Source organism: Thermobia domestica, chromosome 16 (assembly GCF_964235325.1).
Source record: "Thermobia domestica chromosome 16, izTheDome1.hap1.1, whole genome shotgun sequence".
In the NCBI taxonomy this organism is placed as follows: domain Eukaryota; kingdom Metazoa; phylum Arthropoda; class Insecta; order Zygentoma; family Lepismatidae; genus Thermobia; species Thermobia domestica.
In genome coordinates, this window is record NC_137469.1 from 173098704 (window position 1) to 173119965 (window position 21262).

General features: G+C 32.9%; 1 protein-coding gene across 1 annotated transcript in view; it reads right to left on the reverse strand.

Annotated features, from left to right (window-relative positions):
- Window positions 1-2427: 2427 nt before the first annotated feature.
- The window catches only part of LOC145673507 (A disintegrin and metalloproteinase with thrombospondin motifs adt-1-like), a 334494-nt gene continuing 315659 nt past the window's right edge, over window positions 2428-21262 (reverse strand). Inside the window, exons 17-19 of the mRNA XM_081743275.1 lie at window positions 20372-20531; window positions 15307-15546; window positions 2428-4690 (exon numbers count right to left, since the gene is read on the reverse strand). Of these exons, the coding sequence (XP_081599401.1) occupies window positions 4488-4690; window positions 15307-15546; window positions 20372-20531 (603 nt within the window). The 3' untranslated portion in view covers window positions 2428-4487. The remainder of the gene's footprint in view (window positions 4691-15306; window positions 15547-20371; window positions 20532-21262) is intronic.

Here is a 21262-nt window from a genome sequence, read left to right on the forward strand (position 1 = left end):
ATTTGTTCTTCCACACAACCTTCTATTCATAATTCGAAGCAAAATTTTTGGTGCATGAGATATGAGACTAATAGTTCTATAACCCTCACATCTCTTTGGGTTCGATTTCTTAGCTACCGGTATCATGATCGTCTTCAGGAACTCTTTTGGCCATTCTGCTGTTTCATATGTTTCATTGCAGAGTCGGAACATTTTTTTCTTGCCCTCGTCTCCCATATTGTTAATGAATTCGATTGATATATTATCTATTCCGGTTGATTTCCCACTCCTAATCTTGAATATAGCTTTCTCAAATTAATCCCGAAGAACACTAAACCTTTTATCATCCCCACCTACTTCAACATCTATGCCACACGATCTATTCCTACCTTCATATAAGTCTTCAACATATTCTTTCCATCTTCCTAAAACTTTACTTCTCTTGCTGACTACCTTCCCATTCTTATTTTGTACTGCCATCGTAATACCCCTTGCTTCCTCCGCAGTTCCATAGATTTCACCTTCTTATACATTTCCTCATATTTCCCAACTGTTTCTAATTCTTCTATGCTCTTGCATTTTCTTTTGTAAAACTCTTTCCTTGGTCTGTCTGTTTCCCTTCGCAACTTGTCGTTTAATAATAATAGATGAAATTCTATTTTATAGATTTCTATGATATAGAGAATGTGATTTCGGTACAATATTTATAGCTGAAAAATGTAATTCACTACATAGGCAAGTAGTTTTCGGCCCAAACTTTTTGATTTGTATTTTATAGTACTTTCTTACAATCTGCGTTTGTTTTCCTCATTTTATTTTTAATTTCTTTTGGTTGGATGAGTTGGAGTTTAGCGTTGCTTTCAGCCCCAAGGGTATATGACAATGAGAATCGAACCTAGTTCGTCGGGCTGAAGCCACGTACAGTAACTACATGAACACGACGGAAATTTGCCACAGTTTTTGTACTATATACCACCAAGTCCTCTATTAATAAGAAAAGACGCTGGTAGGATTACAAATATATACAAAGTTTACAATTCCTGGTGAAACAGAAAAGGGGTCCAGAATTCACAATTTGTTATGAAATTGTAGCTTCCTACGGAACATCATAAAATTTCTGTGATAATTCTTCGGTTTTAAACGAAAAACCTGGCTACACTATTTCATTTCACTTACCTACTGCATTTTTTGGCTCTGCACCTGTCGGCTGTCAAATGAAGAACGAAAGGATAAATGGTGCGAATTTTAGTTCACCAGGTTTCATAATAATTTCAGTCTGCTTTCAAAATCGTTTCTGAGATGTTGTGGTGTGGAGCTGAGAAAATACCGGCAACATAACTGTGACTGTGTCAATCATTTTCTTTTGTTTAAGAAAGTAACTGTTCCGTTCTTTTACTTTTTAAGAAGTGATTAATTATTCGTTACAATTTTCCTCAAGAATTTTAAATTTAGCTCACCAGTTAATATCATGTTTATTAGCAACTTTCCAATAAATGTATAACTATATATATATATATATGAACAACAACCAGTACGAATTCACAGATCTGGTTCAAAGTTGGAGGATGATAGTAGTGGTAGTAATTCCAATATAATGCACGTGGGACATCTACAACATGCTAAATAGGATTATCAAATGAAAAATTTACCGTGCTAAGTAATTGTTTTCAATCATCCCTACTTTTATACAGGGTGTATCAAAACAACACCGACAACGTTTGGGAGGTGATTCCTCACACCAAGAGAAGACAAAAAAGTATAGACCAACCTGGGTGCAGAGACCCGTCATATCGGAGTTATAGGCTGCCAAAAACAAAAAAAGTGAAATTTAAGGTCCATAGCTCCAATACTATGGGACCTACCATAGTCAGATCATGATTTCACTGAGGAACTAGTATGTACCCTATCCAAATATCCAAATTTGAGAATCCTGCGATACTTCTGCAACAATTTTTATGGAGATAGTTGGTGAGTACTTCAAATTATATGCCCGTAGCCACTCTCTGTAAAAATGGTTGCATGAGTACCGCAGAATTCTGAAACACGTATTTTTGGATAACGCACATATTAGTTCCTAAGTGAAGTCTTGACCCGACTATGGTAGGTCCCATAGTATTGGAGCTATGGACCTTTAAAGTTATTTTTTTAATGTTTTCAGCAGCCTATAACTCCGAAATAATGAATTTCTGCACTCAGGTTAGTCTATACTTTTTGTCTTATCTTGGTGTCAGGAATCACCTCCCAAATGTTGTCAGTGTTGTTTTGAAACACCCTGTATATTTCTATAATCATAAAACATACACAAGTTAACATTGCAAGTCGATTAAACAATCAAAAATAGGCGAAAATGTTATTATAAGGTTTGCAAAACTAATAAAAAGCAATAAAAATGTTGATACCTTAACTAAAGGAAATAAATAAAAGGAAGAAATAAATAATTTTGTACAAACATTTTTTATTCTTTATATAACGCACCAATTTTTACAAGTACATTAAATAACTATCTACTAAATGTTTAAAAATTCACCCTCTTGCATACAATTCTCTGAGCAGCTCCATTATAAAAGTTAGGTTCATTTTCAATCATTAACATTTTTTATCGATAAAATTGTACATCCTACATATTGAAAATCTTTAAATATGAAGATAACTTCTTCCTTTTTCTTTCTGAAAAAGTTCATAATAATAATCACATATTCAACTCATATCACATTTATGATATATTTTCTGTGCATGTAATATCAATCACAGAATTTGTACACAAATTATTGCACATCAACATCACAACTTTTGTCACAAGTAGTTATATTATAGTGTGATGAAAAGTAGCTATTTTATAGTCACTTCACTAGATATCATTTTTAAAACAACTGCTAATTAAATTTTAATTAATGGTTCCAGGTCTTGACTTCTTATTTCGGAAGCAACCTTTGTTCTACCATAGCTTTGTTATTTTTCAAACTTCTGTTTCCTTCGTGAAATGCAACTCAGTCTTTTCTTCTTAGGATTAATATGAAATATTTAATAAATATCTTTACAATCCCAAATAGAAAGATTTGACAAGGCTTGTGTATCTTCTTGCAAAGTATCTACCACATCAAGTCCTTGTTGGTCATGATTGTCATATGAGAACAAATTGTTATTATTATATAATAGGATGTAATTGTATTATTTCTGATAGCGTTTCAGCTCTATTTATGTCTGATGCTGCATAATTAAGGAAGAGAAAGTAGTTTATGGAGAGAATATACTAGGCTTTTCTGTCTGTATCTGAATATAAACTGAATTATACACGAGGGTCGTCCAGAAATTAAAGAATGATTGCGCATCGCGCGCGGCGCCGACTCTTACCACTGCGATCACGTGCGCGGCAGTTAACTCCTTTCTTCCTTCACCTCAGTGTGAACCGAGTCTCAATGCTGTGCGGTCTCGGTACTTGTTTTCGCAGTGATTCAAAATGGTGGTGCCAATCGAAAATCCCGCCAAATGTGAAGTACGGAGTGTCATTCGTTTTCTGAACGCGTAAAAAGTTAAGCTTATTCAAATTTATAGGCAAATAAAGAATGTTTATGGTGATAATAATAATAATAATAAAATCAGGAAAACCAACGTTTCACTTATTTCCGGCACTTAAGGAAGTTTTGGGTGGAGAACAGTTCGCAAACGATAAGGAACTCAAGCAAGCAGTGACAACCTGGCTTAAATCTTTGGCGACGGATGAGTATAACATCGGCATTTAAAAATTGGTCCCACGTTATAACAAGTGTCTTGACAACTATGGCGATTACATAGAAAACTAGAGTTAAGGTTCTGTGGCTTTGTAAATAAAATTTTGTGCTGACATCTTTTGTTTTTTATTTCATCATGCCAAAACGTTCATTATTTTCTGGGAAACCCTCGTATTTTTTTAAATAATGACATCTTATTAATATTACATGTAGAAGAGAGTGTTATAAAATGAAAATGCCTTTTTGTGTTTTGAAACTGAATTGGAGGTTTTACAACTGATCTATTTAAAACTAGAAATTACTACATATATTTGTAGAAAGCCACTTTCTTTCTGTATATATATATATTACCAATATTTACCTTCGTGATTTGTCTGCAGCACAGGGTCAATTCCATTATTTAGCATTTTCTCCTCTTTTGGATTAATCTAGATTTACAATTTCTGTTGTATGGTTGTCATTACAATAAATTGTATTTATTATGAATAATGTTCCAAAAAAATACAATTATTCAATATATCATATAATACCAGTAAATCAACTATCAAACTGCATACTCTTTAGTCTTCGCCAGCAAATATAATTGGAAAACAATTCTGCATAGCTCAGTCGAAAGAATAAATGCTATTTCGTTTTAACTTCTGATATTAAATCTCTCTAGAACTTGATTTATACTTCAGCAAGTTTCACCACGAATATTTAACATTTTAAATCTTCCTACTGATCCGTTATCACAATTTAGCCTTGGTATTGGCTTTCAATCTAAACCTAGATACAAAATCACGATTGTGTTAATCGAAGTACTTTCTGCATGAAATCCCAAATTCCATTTGCAAATGGTACTAATGCCAGGAGGTTGTGGAAACATGGTGCTTTTATGCAGGTGGTAGCTTCATTGCTAGCAGATAATCCCTTTTCTTGGCATTTATTGTCTTCATTACTCCCTTTTGTCGTTCCACATTTGTCTTCAAAAGGAGAGGTTTCTGGAAATGAAATATAATATGTTTTTGTATTTGATATTGTTGCAAATAATTATAATTTATCATGCTTCTCAGAATGAACTAACATTTTAAGAATTAAAATACCTTTAGTTATAAATATAGTCCATTTGAAAGCTTATGTAATTGAAGATTTGACTTTGAGTTTAAAAATTTCGGGATGTATTGTATTAATTAATGAAGGGAATGATGTTCCGCGTGATATTGTTTTTATCGATTTTGCTGATAAGACATTAGCTTATTTGATGGGAAACAAAGTGTTTGACATTCTTCATGACTTTGTAAGCCAATTTATTTTTATTCTTAGGATGGAATTATAACTGTAAGATGATCTTATTTTATATACATTCAGGAGAATAAATGGTTATTGATCTGAACCCAGATATTCACATGGTGAGTATCTTGCAATGTTTAGTTTATGCTGAATTTTGAATCGGATCCCATTAAGTGCCCAAAATACAATTTTCTGGTGTTTTAGAACACATATGGAACTACATTCCAGACAATTTTGTACAAATTCGCAGTGACATTTCTGTGCGAAATTCAAAATTCAAATTTTACTTTGAATTTTTGAAGTATTTATTTATTGTACAAGCTTTTTCAATATAGTACAACTTGTAAAGCAATCTTTAAGATTTTCAATGATTTTTATTACATGTCTTTAGTGCACATATTAACCATTTTATGACAATTTTTGATAATCACTGTAATGAAAAAATGTCCTTTTTGAAATTTCTAAACACCCTGTATGGTGATACTTTCAGGAGGAGAGGGGTAATATTTGGATTTTTTCATCTCCCACTGTAACAAAGATGTGCCCCAATTTTTACAAAAGTATAAAATGGTCAGGTCAAATTTTGTCACTTCATTGGTTGATTTCACATGGAATATCCCTATTATATATATATATATATATATATATATATATATATATATATATATATATATATATATATATATTACAGATGACTTGACTTCATGGACATTAAATGCTTTCTGTTGAATATTGATGCTCGTTGGAATGTTATTTTAATAAGTGAAGACTTATTGATTAATACTAATTGGGTGCTTGAATATTTTTGTAATAAATCGAACCAAATTTGTTCAAAAAGGAATGTTATAAACACATACAATCAAAATTGCTAATTTGTAAAATTATAGAAGATTTAGAAGAATAAAACCCAGAAAATAAAATATTTTCATAGATAATATCAGGTAATCGCCTTGATGATTCAAAATATGTTTGAAATAACAAATAGGGAATTTTTTCTTATAATAAATAACTAATTCTATGGCTTTTGGAACTCCAAGGTTCAATACTGCGTTGACAAAAGCTCTCCATTGACTTCTATCCATAGCCAACTGGATCCAGTTTCTACTTTGTATTCCTATCTCTGGGAAGTCCATCTTAATATTGTCTTCCCATCTGCGCCTAGGTCTTCTTAAAGGTCGTTTTCCGATTGGCTTTCCAGTTATTTCTTATAAGAAGTACAAATACAGTAAAACCTGTCTTCAACGGACCCTTTATTAAACGGAAAACTGTCTTAAACGGAAATATTTCACGGTCCCATGAATTTTGGAGAACAAAACGTGTAAAAAGTCCCTTCACTAAGCGGAAACTGTGTTACGCGGACAACGGAAAAAAATAAACATTTAACGGAAAATTCTGAGTTCCGGACTACAGCGTTTTGAAGATGTTTAGACATTTTGTGAGACATATACTTTACACTGTCTGCGATAAAATGTTCGTTCTTTTGTTAAATATTTCTGGACAGTGTTTACCTTCCCCAACCACTACTCATATTCACCCCCACAAATTGTCCTTAATTCCCGCAATTTAATCAAGAATCATAAGGAATGTCGCAAAGAAGAAAACGAGATAGAGGAAGAGGAGGAATACGATACCGAGTTCGAAGAAGAGTGTAGAATAAATACATATCAAGATGCTCTCAGAAGTTTAAAGGAACTGCAAAAATTTGCCTTACTGAAAAATGATTCTGATTCACTTAGTATAATTTCTCAGGCTAAAGTGTATGCGGAAAGTCAAGCAGCCAAGCAGCAATGTACACAGAAAACCCTGCTTGGCTATTAGAAAAATAAAGAAAACGTGTGCATAGTATATTTTGTATTCATTTTAATTTTTTGTGTATTTATTCGTAGAAGAAAGAAGTATTGTAATCGAACAATGTACGTACAGCAATATATTTTCTCAGTATGCCCCTTTATAAGCATGTATTTTTTTTTAGAAAAAAAGGAAAGGTCTACCTCCACTAAGCGGAAACCTGACTTTAACGGAAAATTTTGCAAGTCCCGCTCGATTCCGCTAAAGACAGGTTTCACTGTATAAATAGAATATAAGAAATAGAAAGAAAAGAAGGAGAGATAAAAAAATAAGTAGAAATATACTAATTTATTTACACACGGTAAGTTACAATCCGCATAGATACATATATAAGAACTAAGAAGACGCCAAACTGAGAACATAATCTATTAACTAATTAGTATATACTATCCACAATGTAAAGCTATACATTTTAATCATGTATATTGTTTAAAATTTCAACATTTAAGCGTTGATCTATTGACGACATTATAAAAATAAGACTTTCCATTGTGTCGAATTGCTAATAATGTGAAATCTCGAAGATTTAATTTTTTTTCTAACAGAAATTGAATACGTTAACACTAATTGGGCTAAAATTAATTGACAACTCTACAAATGTTCATAAAAACTTCGTTAATTTTAGTTAATTTGTGATCCTCCAAACTTTGTTCCACTTGACAAATTCAATATGCTTTAAATAACTTTACCATTACATAAGACAAAAATCTAACTTGTGCGAAAATTGTTGATATATTTTGAAGAAGTTGTAAAACCAATTATTTATCACAAGTTTACTCGTTTCTGACTGTGACCAGAATACAGTGTTAACAAGGAATGCTTCTGATGATCTGAAAAATTGACTTAGAAAACCTAAAAATAAGTGATATTTTCCATAAGTAGAAGCTTTGCTTTGTTATAATTAAATATAAACTAATTATTTGCTAAGCAAAACTATATATTTTCATTAAAATTCAACACGTGTTACAGTTTCGCCAACTAACTCTTTGGCTTCATCAGACACTATGTGATATAATGTTTAAGTTAATTAATTGTTAGTTTAAAGTAGTTAAGATCGTCATTTTGTGTAATTAGCAACAATGGAATGCATCTATATAGAAATGTTCAAATAAGTATAATTGAAAGGGATTTGCTGCTGCCAGTAGCCAATCAGAAGAAAGATATCTTAGCTGTTGTATGTATATACGATTGTGCAGTTATCCTGTATCACATAGCACTGTTGCCACACTTGGTACAATTGTACCACATTCATCCCTTTGTGTCATTCATCGGCCCGTTGGTACTACGCTGGCATTTTCAGCCCCTTTTGTGAAAAAGTTGGTACAATTCTCCCCAATTCAGCACCATAGATACCATTGTGACTTAAAATTATTAATAATGTGTTTTAATGTCTTTCAGAGAAGGTTCTAGAACGCTGGACCGGTTTTACATTTCTTTTTACAGATGTCAGTTTACTTATCTTATATTCTTCTTACAGTCCATTATCCTCCTTCGGTCGCGAAATAAGCGAGAATACTGTGTAATAATTTATCTTTTAATGTTTTATTATAACGCATTGTTTATACACGAACTCGAAGATGATTGATTTATTTCTTGTTTTATTTATGTTTTCTTATATGATCATAATATTGTTTTGGTTTATTGGTCACTTTGAAATAGAGGCGCGTTTGGTTTCTCTACAATACACACCGAAGATGATAAGTGTTTTCCCTTTTAATTTTGCGGCCTCTGTTATACTTCCTACGTGCGAAAAAAAAAAAAAATATCTACATCTACTCCACGGTTGCTCGGGGTCGTCCTATTTGGACGTTTTTAAAAAGAGCACTTTCTTGATTTAGACTCTTGGAAGAATGGGGGGGGGGGGGGGGAGAATGTTCTAGAACTTTACCTCTTTTAGCTTCATGTTATTGAGCCATGTATATTACACTGGTACAAAATAATGAATTCAGCCCTTTTTGTTTCAATTTGGTACTATTTTTCAGCCCACTCCAGACCTAGGACTGTGGCAACACTGTCACATAGTGTCTGATGAAGCCAAAGAGTTAGTTGGCGAAACAGTAACACGTGTTGAATTTTAATGAAAATATATATTTTTGCTCAGCAAATAATTAGTTTATATTTAACTAAAAATAAGATTTTGTCGATATGGCTTTATAAAGTTAGGGGTGCTAATGCTATAAATAACAAAGTTATCGCACAACAAGGCACCCTCTGGTGCATGGTGTCCTTGGTTCGATTCTAGCTTGCGCCAAGTGAACTATTGGAGAATAATACTAAATTAAATAAAATTCAAAATTAATAGGCACAATTCCATCATAGAGTATAACGTATCAGGGTTGTGTTCCTGTTCAGGGCAGCCAAATCTATAACATTACAGGTTCGACGCCAAACATCGAAATAGACAGTCGAAAAGTAACCCTACAGACAAGAGCGCTGATTTCTCTGTAACTTTGGGGGGACCCATTCAGATGTGTGTTCGGTTGCAGACAAGGTAAGATTGCAGGTTGAAGGCTATATATATATATATATATATATATGAGGATTTTTACGACAAATTGAATTCAAATTATGCTAAATATTGTATACTCATAAAATAAATATAACAATATACATAACAATAAAAAAATACGTAGAAAAAATACATATTCATAAAAATACATGGGGCTCACCTGAGAATTGGGGGCTGGGCAATCCCCCCCCCCCACGATCGGAGCCCTTACCTACAGGAACGTTTAATGTGAATTTCAGTGATATAAAGGCAAAAATGACGTAAACTTGATAACAATAACTTACTTAATTGTTGTTCAATAAATATTCAGTAAAAGTTGCTTTACATCCGGTGATACTTATTTTTAACCATAACTCCATCAATGTTACAAGTTATTGGCACGCCTCCACGGATTCTGTTAATCATGGGCTAAAGTTGTGAACAGCAATATTATTTTTGGTGAAACAAAAATAGTTAATTTTGTGAAATAGTGTAGTGTTATGTTATATAATGTAACAGAATTGTGATATGTCGAAGTAAGCATGTTAAGGCGAATAAAAAAGAAAAGCTAGAGAGATATAACGCCGCCACAACATACCTAGTAAAATAACAGAAAATTAAATCGCATTGGTTAGATTTAAGTTGCATGTTAGTTTAAGATAATTGTTTGGTTTATATATTTGATGTGCTTATCTGAATGCAATAACGTTACACGTTATTTCATACAGACATGCCCGTTACAGTGATTTTATGGTGGTGGTGGTACGAAGATTTTTGTCACTCCAAGTATACTGTGTCAGGTTTGGTGCTTGTTTAAGTAAATGCCTATGACTTACCTAAGTCGTATATGAGACATTGAATCGGAATCACTCTGTGTATGAAACCAGCGATATTCGTAGGAGCTATATGAATATAGTAATGAGTGTCAGGAGTTGATAATCGAACCAAAATGCGACATACCTTTGACATTCCGAACCGAAACGAGTACGTAACCAAGCAAACCTGTAATGTTATAGATTTGGCTTCCCAGTACAGGAACACAACCCAGACATGCTATAAGATTTCCTAAAATATAAAGCGTTTTCAACTTTCCAGGAAACAAAAGGAAAACCAAAGCATTGAGGCAGTGATATCTATCAATAATCACTAAAATAAACATTTGATTAGGACTGAATTGTAAAATAACAGATATAGACCACCACACTAACCTTTCTTGCTTTCATTTCTTAAATTAAGTAAAATCACCCTGCAGTTCTTACAGAAATATTTATTTATTAAAGAAAACGAAATTATAATAGACTTTACGGAATACTTCGAATGAAACTCACCTCCCAAGGTTAAACTGCTACTTCTAGCTTTTTCACTAAAAATGACAAACGCCATATTGTAGGATTGCTATTGAATACTTATTTATGAAATAAAACAAGATCGCCTAATAATAAGCAATTTTTGACAAAATCTAAATAATTCATTCCAAGAATAAACTATCTCTTCTGTATACTTTCAGTAGATATGGCTTACGTCACATTATAGGCTTGTTAATAATATACGTATTTATGAAATATGAATAAAATCGTCTGAACAGTAATTGAGGAAGTAATTCTCGATAAAACGCACTCCAAAAATAAACTACCCCTTGTGAATACCTTGTTGCAGAATCTGAAGAGAAAGTCAATAAGATGTTAGAAAGCGTGAGGAAGGGCTGTGATGAATATGGGATGAAAATAGATGTTAGAAAGGCAAAAGACATGGTGACTGGAATAAAGGAGTCGGTGTCAAATATAGAAGTAGGAGGGGAGAAAACAGAACAGGTGAGTAGTTTGCGATGCGTGGGTAGTATTACTAGTGATGATATGAAGTGTGAACGTGAAATAAAAGCAGGGATAGGAATGGCGAAAGAAGCCTTCAGGAGAAAGAAAAGAATATTTTGTGGGATCTTGAATAATGAGTTCTAAAAAAGACCTATAAAATGCCTCGTGTGGACTATTGTGCTGTATGGGTCAGAAACATGGACATTACGCAAAAATGATGAAAAACAACTGTAAGCTTTCGAAATATGGGTGTGGAGAAGAATGGAAAGAATTAGCTGGATCGGGCGGAAAACGAAGGAGACGGTGTTAGAAATGGTGGGAGAGAAAAGAACAATTTTAGATGTTATTAAAAAGAGAAAGAGAAACTGGTTGGGACATTGGTTAAGAAGGAACTGTATCATGTGTTTTACGTGCTAGAGGATATGATGGCAGGAAAGAGAGCGAGGGGCAAAGGAGTGGATCAATATCAAAACAGAAAAATCGTACGAGAGGACGAAGAGATTAGCGAAAGACCGTGGAGCATGGAAGTTTCTCAGTTGCAGCAAGAGACTTACCAATAATGGCAGAATACCTATGATGATGATGATGATGTGAATATCTTCAGGAAAAACGGTTTACACCGTATTATAGGGCTGCTAATGAAATATCTGTTTATGAAATGTGACATATTATTATGATAGGCTGGCCAGCTTTTGACAAAACTGTCCGAGAAAAACTTAGCTCAAGAGTAAATTATTCCTTCAAAGTTTTATTCAGGAGAAATAGCTTATGGCATATTATAAGGTTGTTAATGAAGTAGAAACAAAATTAATTAACCCATATTTTTTTTTTCAGAAAATAGTCTAAGAAAAAAGCTCACCCGCAAGGGTAAACTACTATTTTTGGCAGGATAAACGGTTTATGCTATATTATAATATTGCCAATGAAATATCTATTTATTAAATATGAACAAAATTAACAGTGCAATTTTCGAGAAATAATCAAAAAAGAAGAAAACGTCCCGAAGAATAAACTACCTTTTTAGGAAATTTTCAATAATCAAATATTTATGAAATATGAGCAAACTTTTAAGAATCGTATAGGAAAAAATCACTAGGAAAATCCCTTTGGAGAGACCCGGGTTTGATTCACGGCGGGAGCTTACATGGTTTGGATTCCATGTCAATCATTAGGTCCACGTCTCATATAGCCTCGCTGCTGAAGGGGGTGCTAAATTCAAAATCAAATCAACTCAAACCATTTTACGGATGTAGGAGCCATGAAACATGTAAATATGTTAAAATCTCGAATTCGATTTTTTTTAAAGGATACACGGTAGCTCAGAGGTAGAGCGTTCACCTCTGATGTGTGGGTCCGTGGTTCGATCCCAACTCGCGCCAAGTAGGTTTTGTGGTGGACAAACACCGTGTTCCTGGGTTTTCTCGGGGTTCTCTCCAGTGTTCGAAGTGAAAAAAAACCAGAGGCGGTATGTTTTATTATGATTTTGACTCAACATACCTGTTATTTAAATATTGTCTTGATCACTGAAAAACCAGAGGTGGTATGGCATACCACCGCATACCGTCACACTTCGACCACTGGTTCTCCCGTTTCCTCCCATTTCCTTCATTCCACCATTTGGTCCATTTTTCATCATCACCGTCTCCTTTAGCCTTGCCGGCATAATCGTCGGACGTAAAACTTACATATTTTATTTAATTTTTTCAATTTTTTTAAACGATCAACATACTTTTTCTCTTCTATTGATGAAAATAAAAATATTGTACTACGCTCAATTGTATTAAATTTTATTTTTAAAATATCGTGTTATTTTTAATCGCTATTATTATACATATCATAACATAAAATACGCTTCATTGATTTAGATTAAAGGTCTACACCTATGAAGAAGAAAGCTCGAGAGAGGTCGAAATTAAATGAAAATGTGAAACTTATATAATTAATGCATTGAAATATAAAAAGTATTGGATAATTCTGAACTGAGCAATCTGATATCATCTGTGGCATTTCTTGAAGACGGAATATGACATAGTTTAGTCACTGTATTCGGCAATTTTCCATTCTTTCTATTAGATTGCTTTTGCCCATACCTCGAAATATGTAACTGTGGCATATAAATGTAACACAAAATCAAATGAAACAATATCTTATTGAGAAAAATGACATATGCAAATCACATGATACCAGAATATTAAATTCAGTGGGCCTTATGCAGAGACGTTCTGACAAGTGATTAATGCCATACTAAAGTGTTCGATTAACATATGTTTCCTGCAGTAATCAGGCCTTTAGTATGACTCTAATCATACGTCAAAACGACTCTGCATAAGGCGGAGTATGTTTAATATTTTGTTTTCAGTTATAAAATTATAAATTCTAGTCACATACAACAGAAGAAGGGTGGTTCTGGGTGTTTCCAACACGAAACTGTGTGATACAAGAATTAAGAGTTTATTCTCGTATGTATTCCATTGAGAATGGAAACCGGAACCACAAGCAGAGAAAGCACTTGAGTAAAGAAATAAAATAAAAATTCATATTCAAAACTTTTCAGTAAAAAATGTAAAATACGATATGTTTTCATTCTTGTTTTCTACAAATTAAAAAAAAAAAAATAACTCTATGGCCTATGGAACCCGGAGGTTCAGTGCCGCGTTCACAAAAGCTCTCCACTGACTTCTATCCTTAGCTAATTGCATCCAGTTTCTACTTTGTATTCCTATCTCTGCGAGATCCATCTTAATATTGTCCTCCCATCTGCGCCTAGGTCTTCCTAATGGTCGTTTTCCTATGGGTCTACCAGTCAAGACTTTGAAAGCGTTTCTACTTTCTTCCATTCTAGCTACATGACCTGCCCACCTAAGCCTCCTAGGCTTGATGACCCTCACAATGTTTGGTAAACCGTATAAATTATGTAGTTCCTCGTTATGAAGTTTCCGCCATTCCCCATTCCCGTTCCTCTTGGGTCCGAATATTCTTCTCAGGATCCTGTTCTCAAATACTTTCAGTCTATGTTCTTCCCTCAGAGTAAGCGACCATGTTTCGCAACCATACAGAACAACAGGCATGATTATAGTTTTATATATTTTAAGCTTCAAATTCCTCGACAGAATTCGCGACGACAAGAGATTTTGAACCGAATAGTAACACAAATTCCCTGCTTTTAGTCGACATTTAATTTCTTCGTGAATATGATTTTCGTCTGATTTTAAAAGAATACAAAAAAGACGTGAAAGAATCGATTTGTGCATTTCAACTTCCAACTTTTTCTTTACAACTTTTTCAATGTGAAATGGTTTTAAAGTACTCGCTGAGCAAAACAATCCATTTATTGTAGAAATTACTAACATGTAACACTTTCGCCAAATATTTTCATCAGATACTACTAACATGTAACACTTTCGCCAAATATCTTCATCAGATACTACTAACATGTAACACTTTCGCCAAATATCTTCATCAGATACTACTAACATGTAACACTTTCGCCAAATACCTTCATCAGATACTACTAACTGTTATACGTTAGCAATTTTTACAATAAATGTATCTTGCCTTGCTAAGCGAGTAGCTTAAGTCAAATTTAATTCTGTAAAAAGCAAAGCTTATACAGTGAAAAACTTTTTCAGGCGTAAACGAAGGAAAAGTATAACCGACCAAGAAGATTGAACGAACTCCTGATTCATACCCTATTCACTTAAACCGCTCGACTACTTCTTATGTTGTCTTGAACGTGGTTATGTACTTTATATAGACAATGTTTTCTCTGCTTAGTACAGTATTCTGTTTACAGTTACACGCAAGTGAGTTTGTGAAAATTAATTGAATGTTACAACTTCTGAGATTTACAACGATTTTCATGTAAAGTCACATTTTTGTTATATCATGGTAAGTTATAAAATACTTAAATAAAATAAAATGCGCCGAAGTTTGGAAGATAGTAAAATCTTCCATACTTAGAGGAATATGAGTAGATATCCATGTACGACTTACGGGTGGGGGGGGGGGATTTACTTGATTGAAACATAATACAAGAGCTGCGTTAGAAGTAACAACAATTACACGTTTCTTAAACATTACAAATATTTCCTTGCTCAAAGATGATTGCGACTGTTACTAGAGCAATTCATAAATAAGTGCGATTCTAAAGTAATTCTTAATAATGATACTAGTGTCTTACCTGAGCTGCAATTTTCCGAACAAGGTTTTGATTTAGTAACCCAAGGAATATTCTCGAACGAGTCATTAACTTTTAGTAGTTTTTGCCTTTTCCCTTTCGTAGGAAATCTATCATCATTTTGCTGCTGAAAGACCATATTGTTCAGCTCTTCCATGTCGCTGTCATCAGCTTCTATGTGAATTGGATTGTTCCAATCAATGAGAACTTTAGAATACGAACTATTCCTAGCTTCACTTTCACCTGATGAAATAGAAACATCTAGATTATGCAATCCAAAAAATATATTAGGATTTCTAATATTGATTTTTCTCATAAGTTTTATTTAAGCTAAAATTATTAAGAAAGATGGTAAGCACCAAAAATGAGAACAAAATATATGTAGTAAGTACTTCAGTGGAAATAATATATTTGTACCAGCATTTTTTCTCTTTTCGCGTAGCAATTTGAAAAACAAATCTAAACCTTTATCATAATATATAAGTTTGTATAGCATTTTAGAGCGCAACGGAAATGGAAATTATTATTTATTTCTCATACTATTTTACACGGACATAAAAGAATTAACACGTTTATAGGTAATAAATATGTGTGATAATACAGAGAAAATAGAAAAAAGTAATGTCAATCACACTTCTACGATGGTTCCTGAGCTTTGAATGTGTCCATATTGGGCGTTTTATTAAGTGCAGAAATCACAACGGGGAATTTACATTACGCAGACCACGAAGTGCGCTTTCAATGACAAAATAGCAATAACTTAATTTCACCCAGGTGATAACTTCTTAACTCAAATATTGTACCTAAATATTGTTAAAATGCAGCTCGTTTTTCAATATTGTAAGATCAAATAAAGTTGTAAATCAAACACTACCTTTCTTTCGCTGTTTCAATGAAAAACAAGAAAACGTAGCGAAAGAATACTCCTTGGTCAATGCTATGAAATAACTATGTAGAAATGTAGAAGTGTCATTTATGAACTACTTACCAGACCTTGAAACAACAAGACAGAAAAGGGGAAGTGCTGAAGGCCGGTATTTTCGCTAGTTATCTAATTTTCGAAAAGTAACCTTAGGTCTTGCATTTCGAAACTGCATCGAGACGCTTAATTTCCATATGCTATAAAACGTTGAAATATACATGCTTCCTTTATCCTCAACTTTATGACTAGTCTCCAGTAATATGGTGTGTAATCCATAGTGGATTGGTGAGTGCTATTGAGAACTAAGATACGTCCAAATGGAAACGTCAAGTTTTAGAGTGGAGATTCATCACAACTATTTCGTGAGAGCAAAAGAGAATTTAACTATCGTGAAGGAAATATTATACCGGTACTGTTTTGATCGCAAAAATGTCTCATTTCGGTAATAAGTTATGGTCATGGATGCATCGCGTTTTGGGACGCAATTTTTCGTTTCCATGCATTTATAAAACTTTGTATAGCAAAGTATGGTATGATACCGCTTAAATAAAACACTGGCGTATATATAGTTTTGTATGAATGTACTAAGTTATGAAAACGGGAATGTTCAGGAAGATTAAAAATAAATTGGTTGGAAGTTTACGTATATATATGACCAATTGCAGAATTAACATTTGAAATCATACTAGCGAAACTAAGGGAACTTAATCATATTGGAGAGTGATGAAACAACATAGAGTATAACGGTAGCAACGTTACATGCTGCATAAAACATTTTATTTACTCTTCGTATATATAGTTAAAATTTTTAGACGGAACTCTTGGAAGTGCAGCTAGGAGCTTCAAACGAGTGTATATATAATTGGGAGAACAGATAGGAGTTTCAACTGAGCATACATATATTCGTTCCTAGAGTCCCTTATAAAGAAAGAAAGAAAAAACGAAGTCTTAATTCGTTTAACTTTGTTAGTTGTATCATAGCTTACTATAAGTATTGCATCCAGTTGCTGTTCATCGAAGCTTGTAGAAGGCAAAAACGGGAATTTACTGATATTAATTTCATTAATTGATGAATATAATTGAATAGCAATTATATTGTGATGCCCAGTGATAAGTGTTGAATCTCTCATAGTGTCTTTTTCCTCTGTTAGGGGAGAGCGGAGAATTCTGCCATATCCTTTTCCCTCCTTTCTCCTCGCATCTAGTGCCAGCCACAGCAAAGCCAAATCAGAGGAGAGCAGTAACATTCTAACTATCATAGATTAACAGCGACGAATATGTATCTTGTGAAATTTGCGCCATTACATGTGCGCCCTGTGCTTTGTTTCAATATTTGAATAGTTTCTGTTTAGTTACATTAAAATATATTCTTTTAAAAATTAAGAGTCCAAATGTTGTGTGCAGTGCAGCAATGATAGTAGCAAAGTCTTCTTTAGTAAAATGCTATTTGCAAATTGAGACACGATTTGTAACAGCTACATAATGACGTAGTGGTCGAAGTAATTAGGAAATTTAGTGTTTATTTACGCAAAATGGAACAGTGACGATTTGGCCATATTGAACAAGAAGGACAGTGAGATTATTTAGGGAATATTATTTAACTATTTAAAAAATGACGTTGACAACAGTTTGACACGTTTCCAACTCCTAAATAATGCCGTCTTGAGACTTATACACCAGAGCTATTTCTTTTTCTTTTTTGTACTCGTATAAGAAACTACCTTTAGAAATTAGGCATGATGAAATGTTTTCTTTCAAATGAATGTAGTATTATCCTAGTGTCATATTGAATGCCTCATGAGTTTAAGAAATTTAGGAAAAATCAGTCTTATACCGGAAGAGTTTTATATTTTATTTTAAAGTAAGAGAAATATTGATTTTTTTCTCGTTATATTTTACTATGGTTATTATTTTCTAAGTTTTGTCATATCGTAAATTAGTATGTCTGCAGAATATATAGGAAGACATATGTTTCAGTTAACAGACTTTATACTGTATTAATTATTATTTGAATAAGCCCTGACAATTAATCATGAAGTTAATAAGCTAGCTTTTATCTGATGAGTAATTTCCTGGAGATCCCGTATATAATATCTTGTCAGTGTACGATGAATAGAAATAAATACATACAGATTGATTAATTGAGATTCTTGAAAATAAATATAACGTTACATTAGATAAAACAAAATAAATAAACAATTTTCCATCTTTATTTTTATTCACCGCAGGTAAATGTACACATATCGTGAACATAATCCTGGAAGTCAAGAGAGATATATCCTTAAATAGGGTCAAAGAGCCCGACATTACCTGTTCATATGAAAATTTTAGGTACACACGTAAATCGCATCTTGTTTCAATTAACTATCGCAACATTTTTACAGTAATATTTTCTGCCGAACGGAAGGACTTTCTCGACTGAGAGGAAGCTCACAGAAAGAGGAAGATGTGTCTGGTCTGTCTTAATTGGAAGAACCACCAATAAGAATTCGAGAAATTAAATTCTTTCTTTTCCTTATCCGTTCTGGGCAAGTTTATGACCATATCGGATCCCTTCCCCAATAAAGTTTTCCTACAATTTCAAGGAGGAAGACAGCCACTTCATCTAATTGCATCCGAATGTTTATTAGTAGCCTATAAACAGATAGCTGAGCTTTTAACTATGGATTTCTTTCCGCGTTTCTCAAAACATTAACAAGACGTGAGTTTCTTCAAATTAGACTGTGTGCGCTGCAGAAAGAATAACCTAACTGTAATATATGAACATGTAATATCATAAACAAATTTCTTTTTTAATATCTATAGACAAACTGCATATTCTTTAGTATTCTTTACTTTTATTTTGCGATAGAGTATTGCTTCTGTTTCTGTTTTTCCAATATGAACAAGTTAGTGTAAATATGTGGATGTATTAAATATACTATAGTTATTCTGTTATCATGGAGTTATTAATTGCTTTATATTAATTATTGAAGAAAGGAATTACGCCACTATCAAGTAATATTCGAAATTCTACTTTTAAATACATTCATCTGTCACACTTATTTTCTGTGAGTTGGCCAGATTTTGTGGAATCAGTTGCGGCTTACATTTAGGCTCTGCTGTTCATGTCTAATATACTATAGGACTCACTGACTGATTTATTAACGCCCGATTCAAAATTATGTATTGAAAATCTTCAAATTTAAACATCATCTCTTGTGGCTTAGGTAAAGGATAGAAAAATACCTGCGGAGATGTGAATCTTAAGAGAGATGAAAATTATTAATTACTTCAGTAGAATCTACAAACTTACGACTTGTTAAAAGTAAAGATTTAAATTTAGCATATAAACTACGCTTTTCAAAATTCAATTCCAAAGAATGCGAACAGGAGGAACATAAACTGATTTTTCAAATAACAAAGTGAGAAAGAATTCAACCTGAATTTACTTAAGTTGGAGAAATAAACTTCGGCATATGAACTCTCATTTAAAATAAGTAATCATTAAAGTGTTTTTTTTAAAATCGAAATTTAACTTCTAAGGGAAAGAGGTGACAAAATAACCTATAATATAAAAAACAAATTTTTACATATCTAAATTTTAAGAACAGTACCTTCACAAACGAAAAAAAAAATGTATTTTGTAATTATTATCATTTTTTTAATGATGAAAACTCATCACTTAAAGCACGAATTTTATGTGGAGTTTGATGAGAAAGCAGGTACAGAATATTATTCATGGTAACACACACAGATATTTCCTACCATGATTATATGTTTCTATCAACTTCAGTTCTTAATTGCAGCTACTATGACTAATTTTGATTTGACTGTCAGGAATGCTTAAAGATAACAGTGAAGGTTTCATAAGAAAAGAAAACTGATGAGTAAAGTTGAAGAATACTCACATTTCCTAACTTTCCTCTAACTAAATAGTCTAATAAGACAACAAACATGAGAATTAATGCAGTACAAAGACATTCTCACCAATTGGATTTGATCCTACAATCGCCAATTAAATAATCATTTTCTAAATGAGAAAACAATAAAAGAGCTTTATAGCCATTAAGATACTAGTATTTTAGACAATAGAATCTAGATTGAAAATTCTACTTGAAGAAAAAATGTATTTCTCTGACCTTGGCATTCTTCTAGTGAACTTACCATTTAGATTGAGTTTTGCAATGATCTCTTCTAACTCTTCTTGGTTTAATTTTCGAGTTCCTTCTGTGACATTTGGGACAACACTTCTCTTAAATAGTAAATGGGCAGGATGCAATAAATACTCAGTCTTGTGGAGTGGAGTTTCATCATCTCCAAAATCCTGGAAACGAAAAAGTAAATAAGATATATATATATATATATATATATATATATATATATATATATATATATATATAATAGTCTAAGAATCGTGTGATACTTACGCAACAACTTTTATAGAGGAAGTTTGGCTACGGGCATATAATTTGAAGTACTTACCAATTACCTCTATAAAAATTATTGCGTAAGTACCTTAGGATTCTGAAACATGAATTTTTGGATAGCGCACATATTAGTTTCTAAGTGAAATCTTGACCCGACTACGGTAGGTCACATAGTATTGGAGCTATGAATCTTTAAAATTAATTTTTTTATGTTTTCGGCAGCCTATAACTCCGAAATTACGGATATATTATCTGAAAATTAAATCTACGATTTTTGTGCCTAGAAGACATACGGTTAATATCGATATGGAGAAGATGGAGTTACAACATACGCAGGGATTTAATTAGGAGCTTTCTCATTAAGAGTAAAAATTAAGATTACGATTCATTTCCTCATTTTAGAAATCGCTGTGTGTCGAGGAAAGTCGCAATAACGAATAGAAAGGGGCAGAGAGAAATTGAATTAACAGAATGAACAGACTATACGAAGTAAATCTGTACGGTTGAGAATATTAAAAATATTTTGTGCGTGTGATTAACATGGTATTTCGTTGTGATTTATAAGTTAATTGTAAATAGTTCCCTAAGATAGAATTAGGTATCATCTCGTGAATGGTTGGTCAAGCAT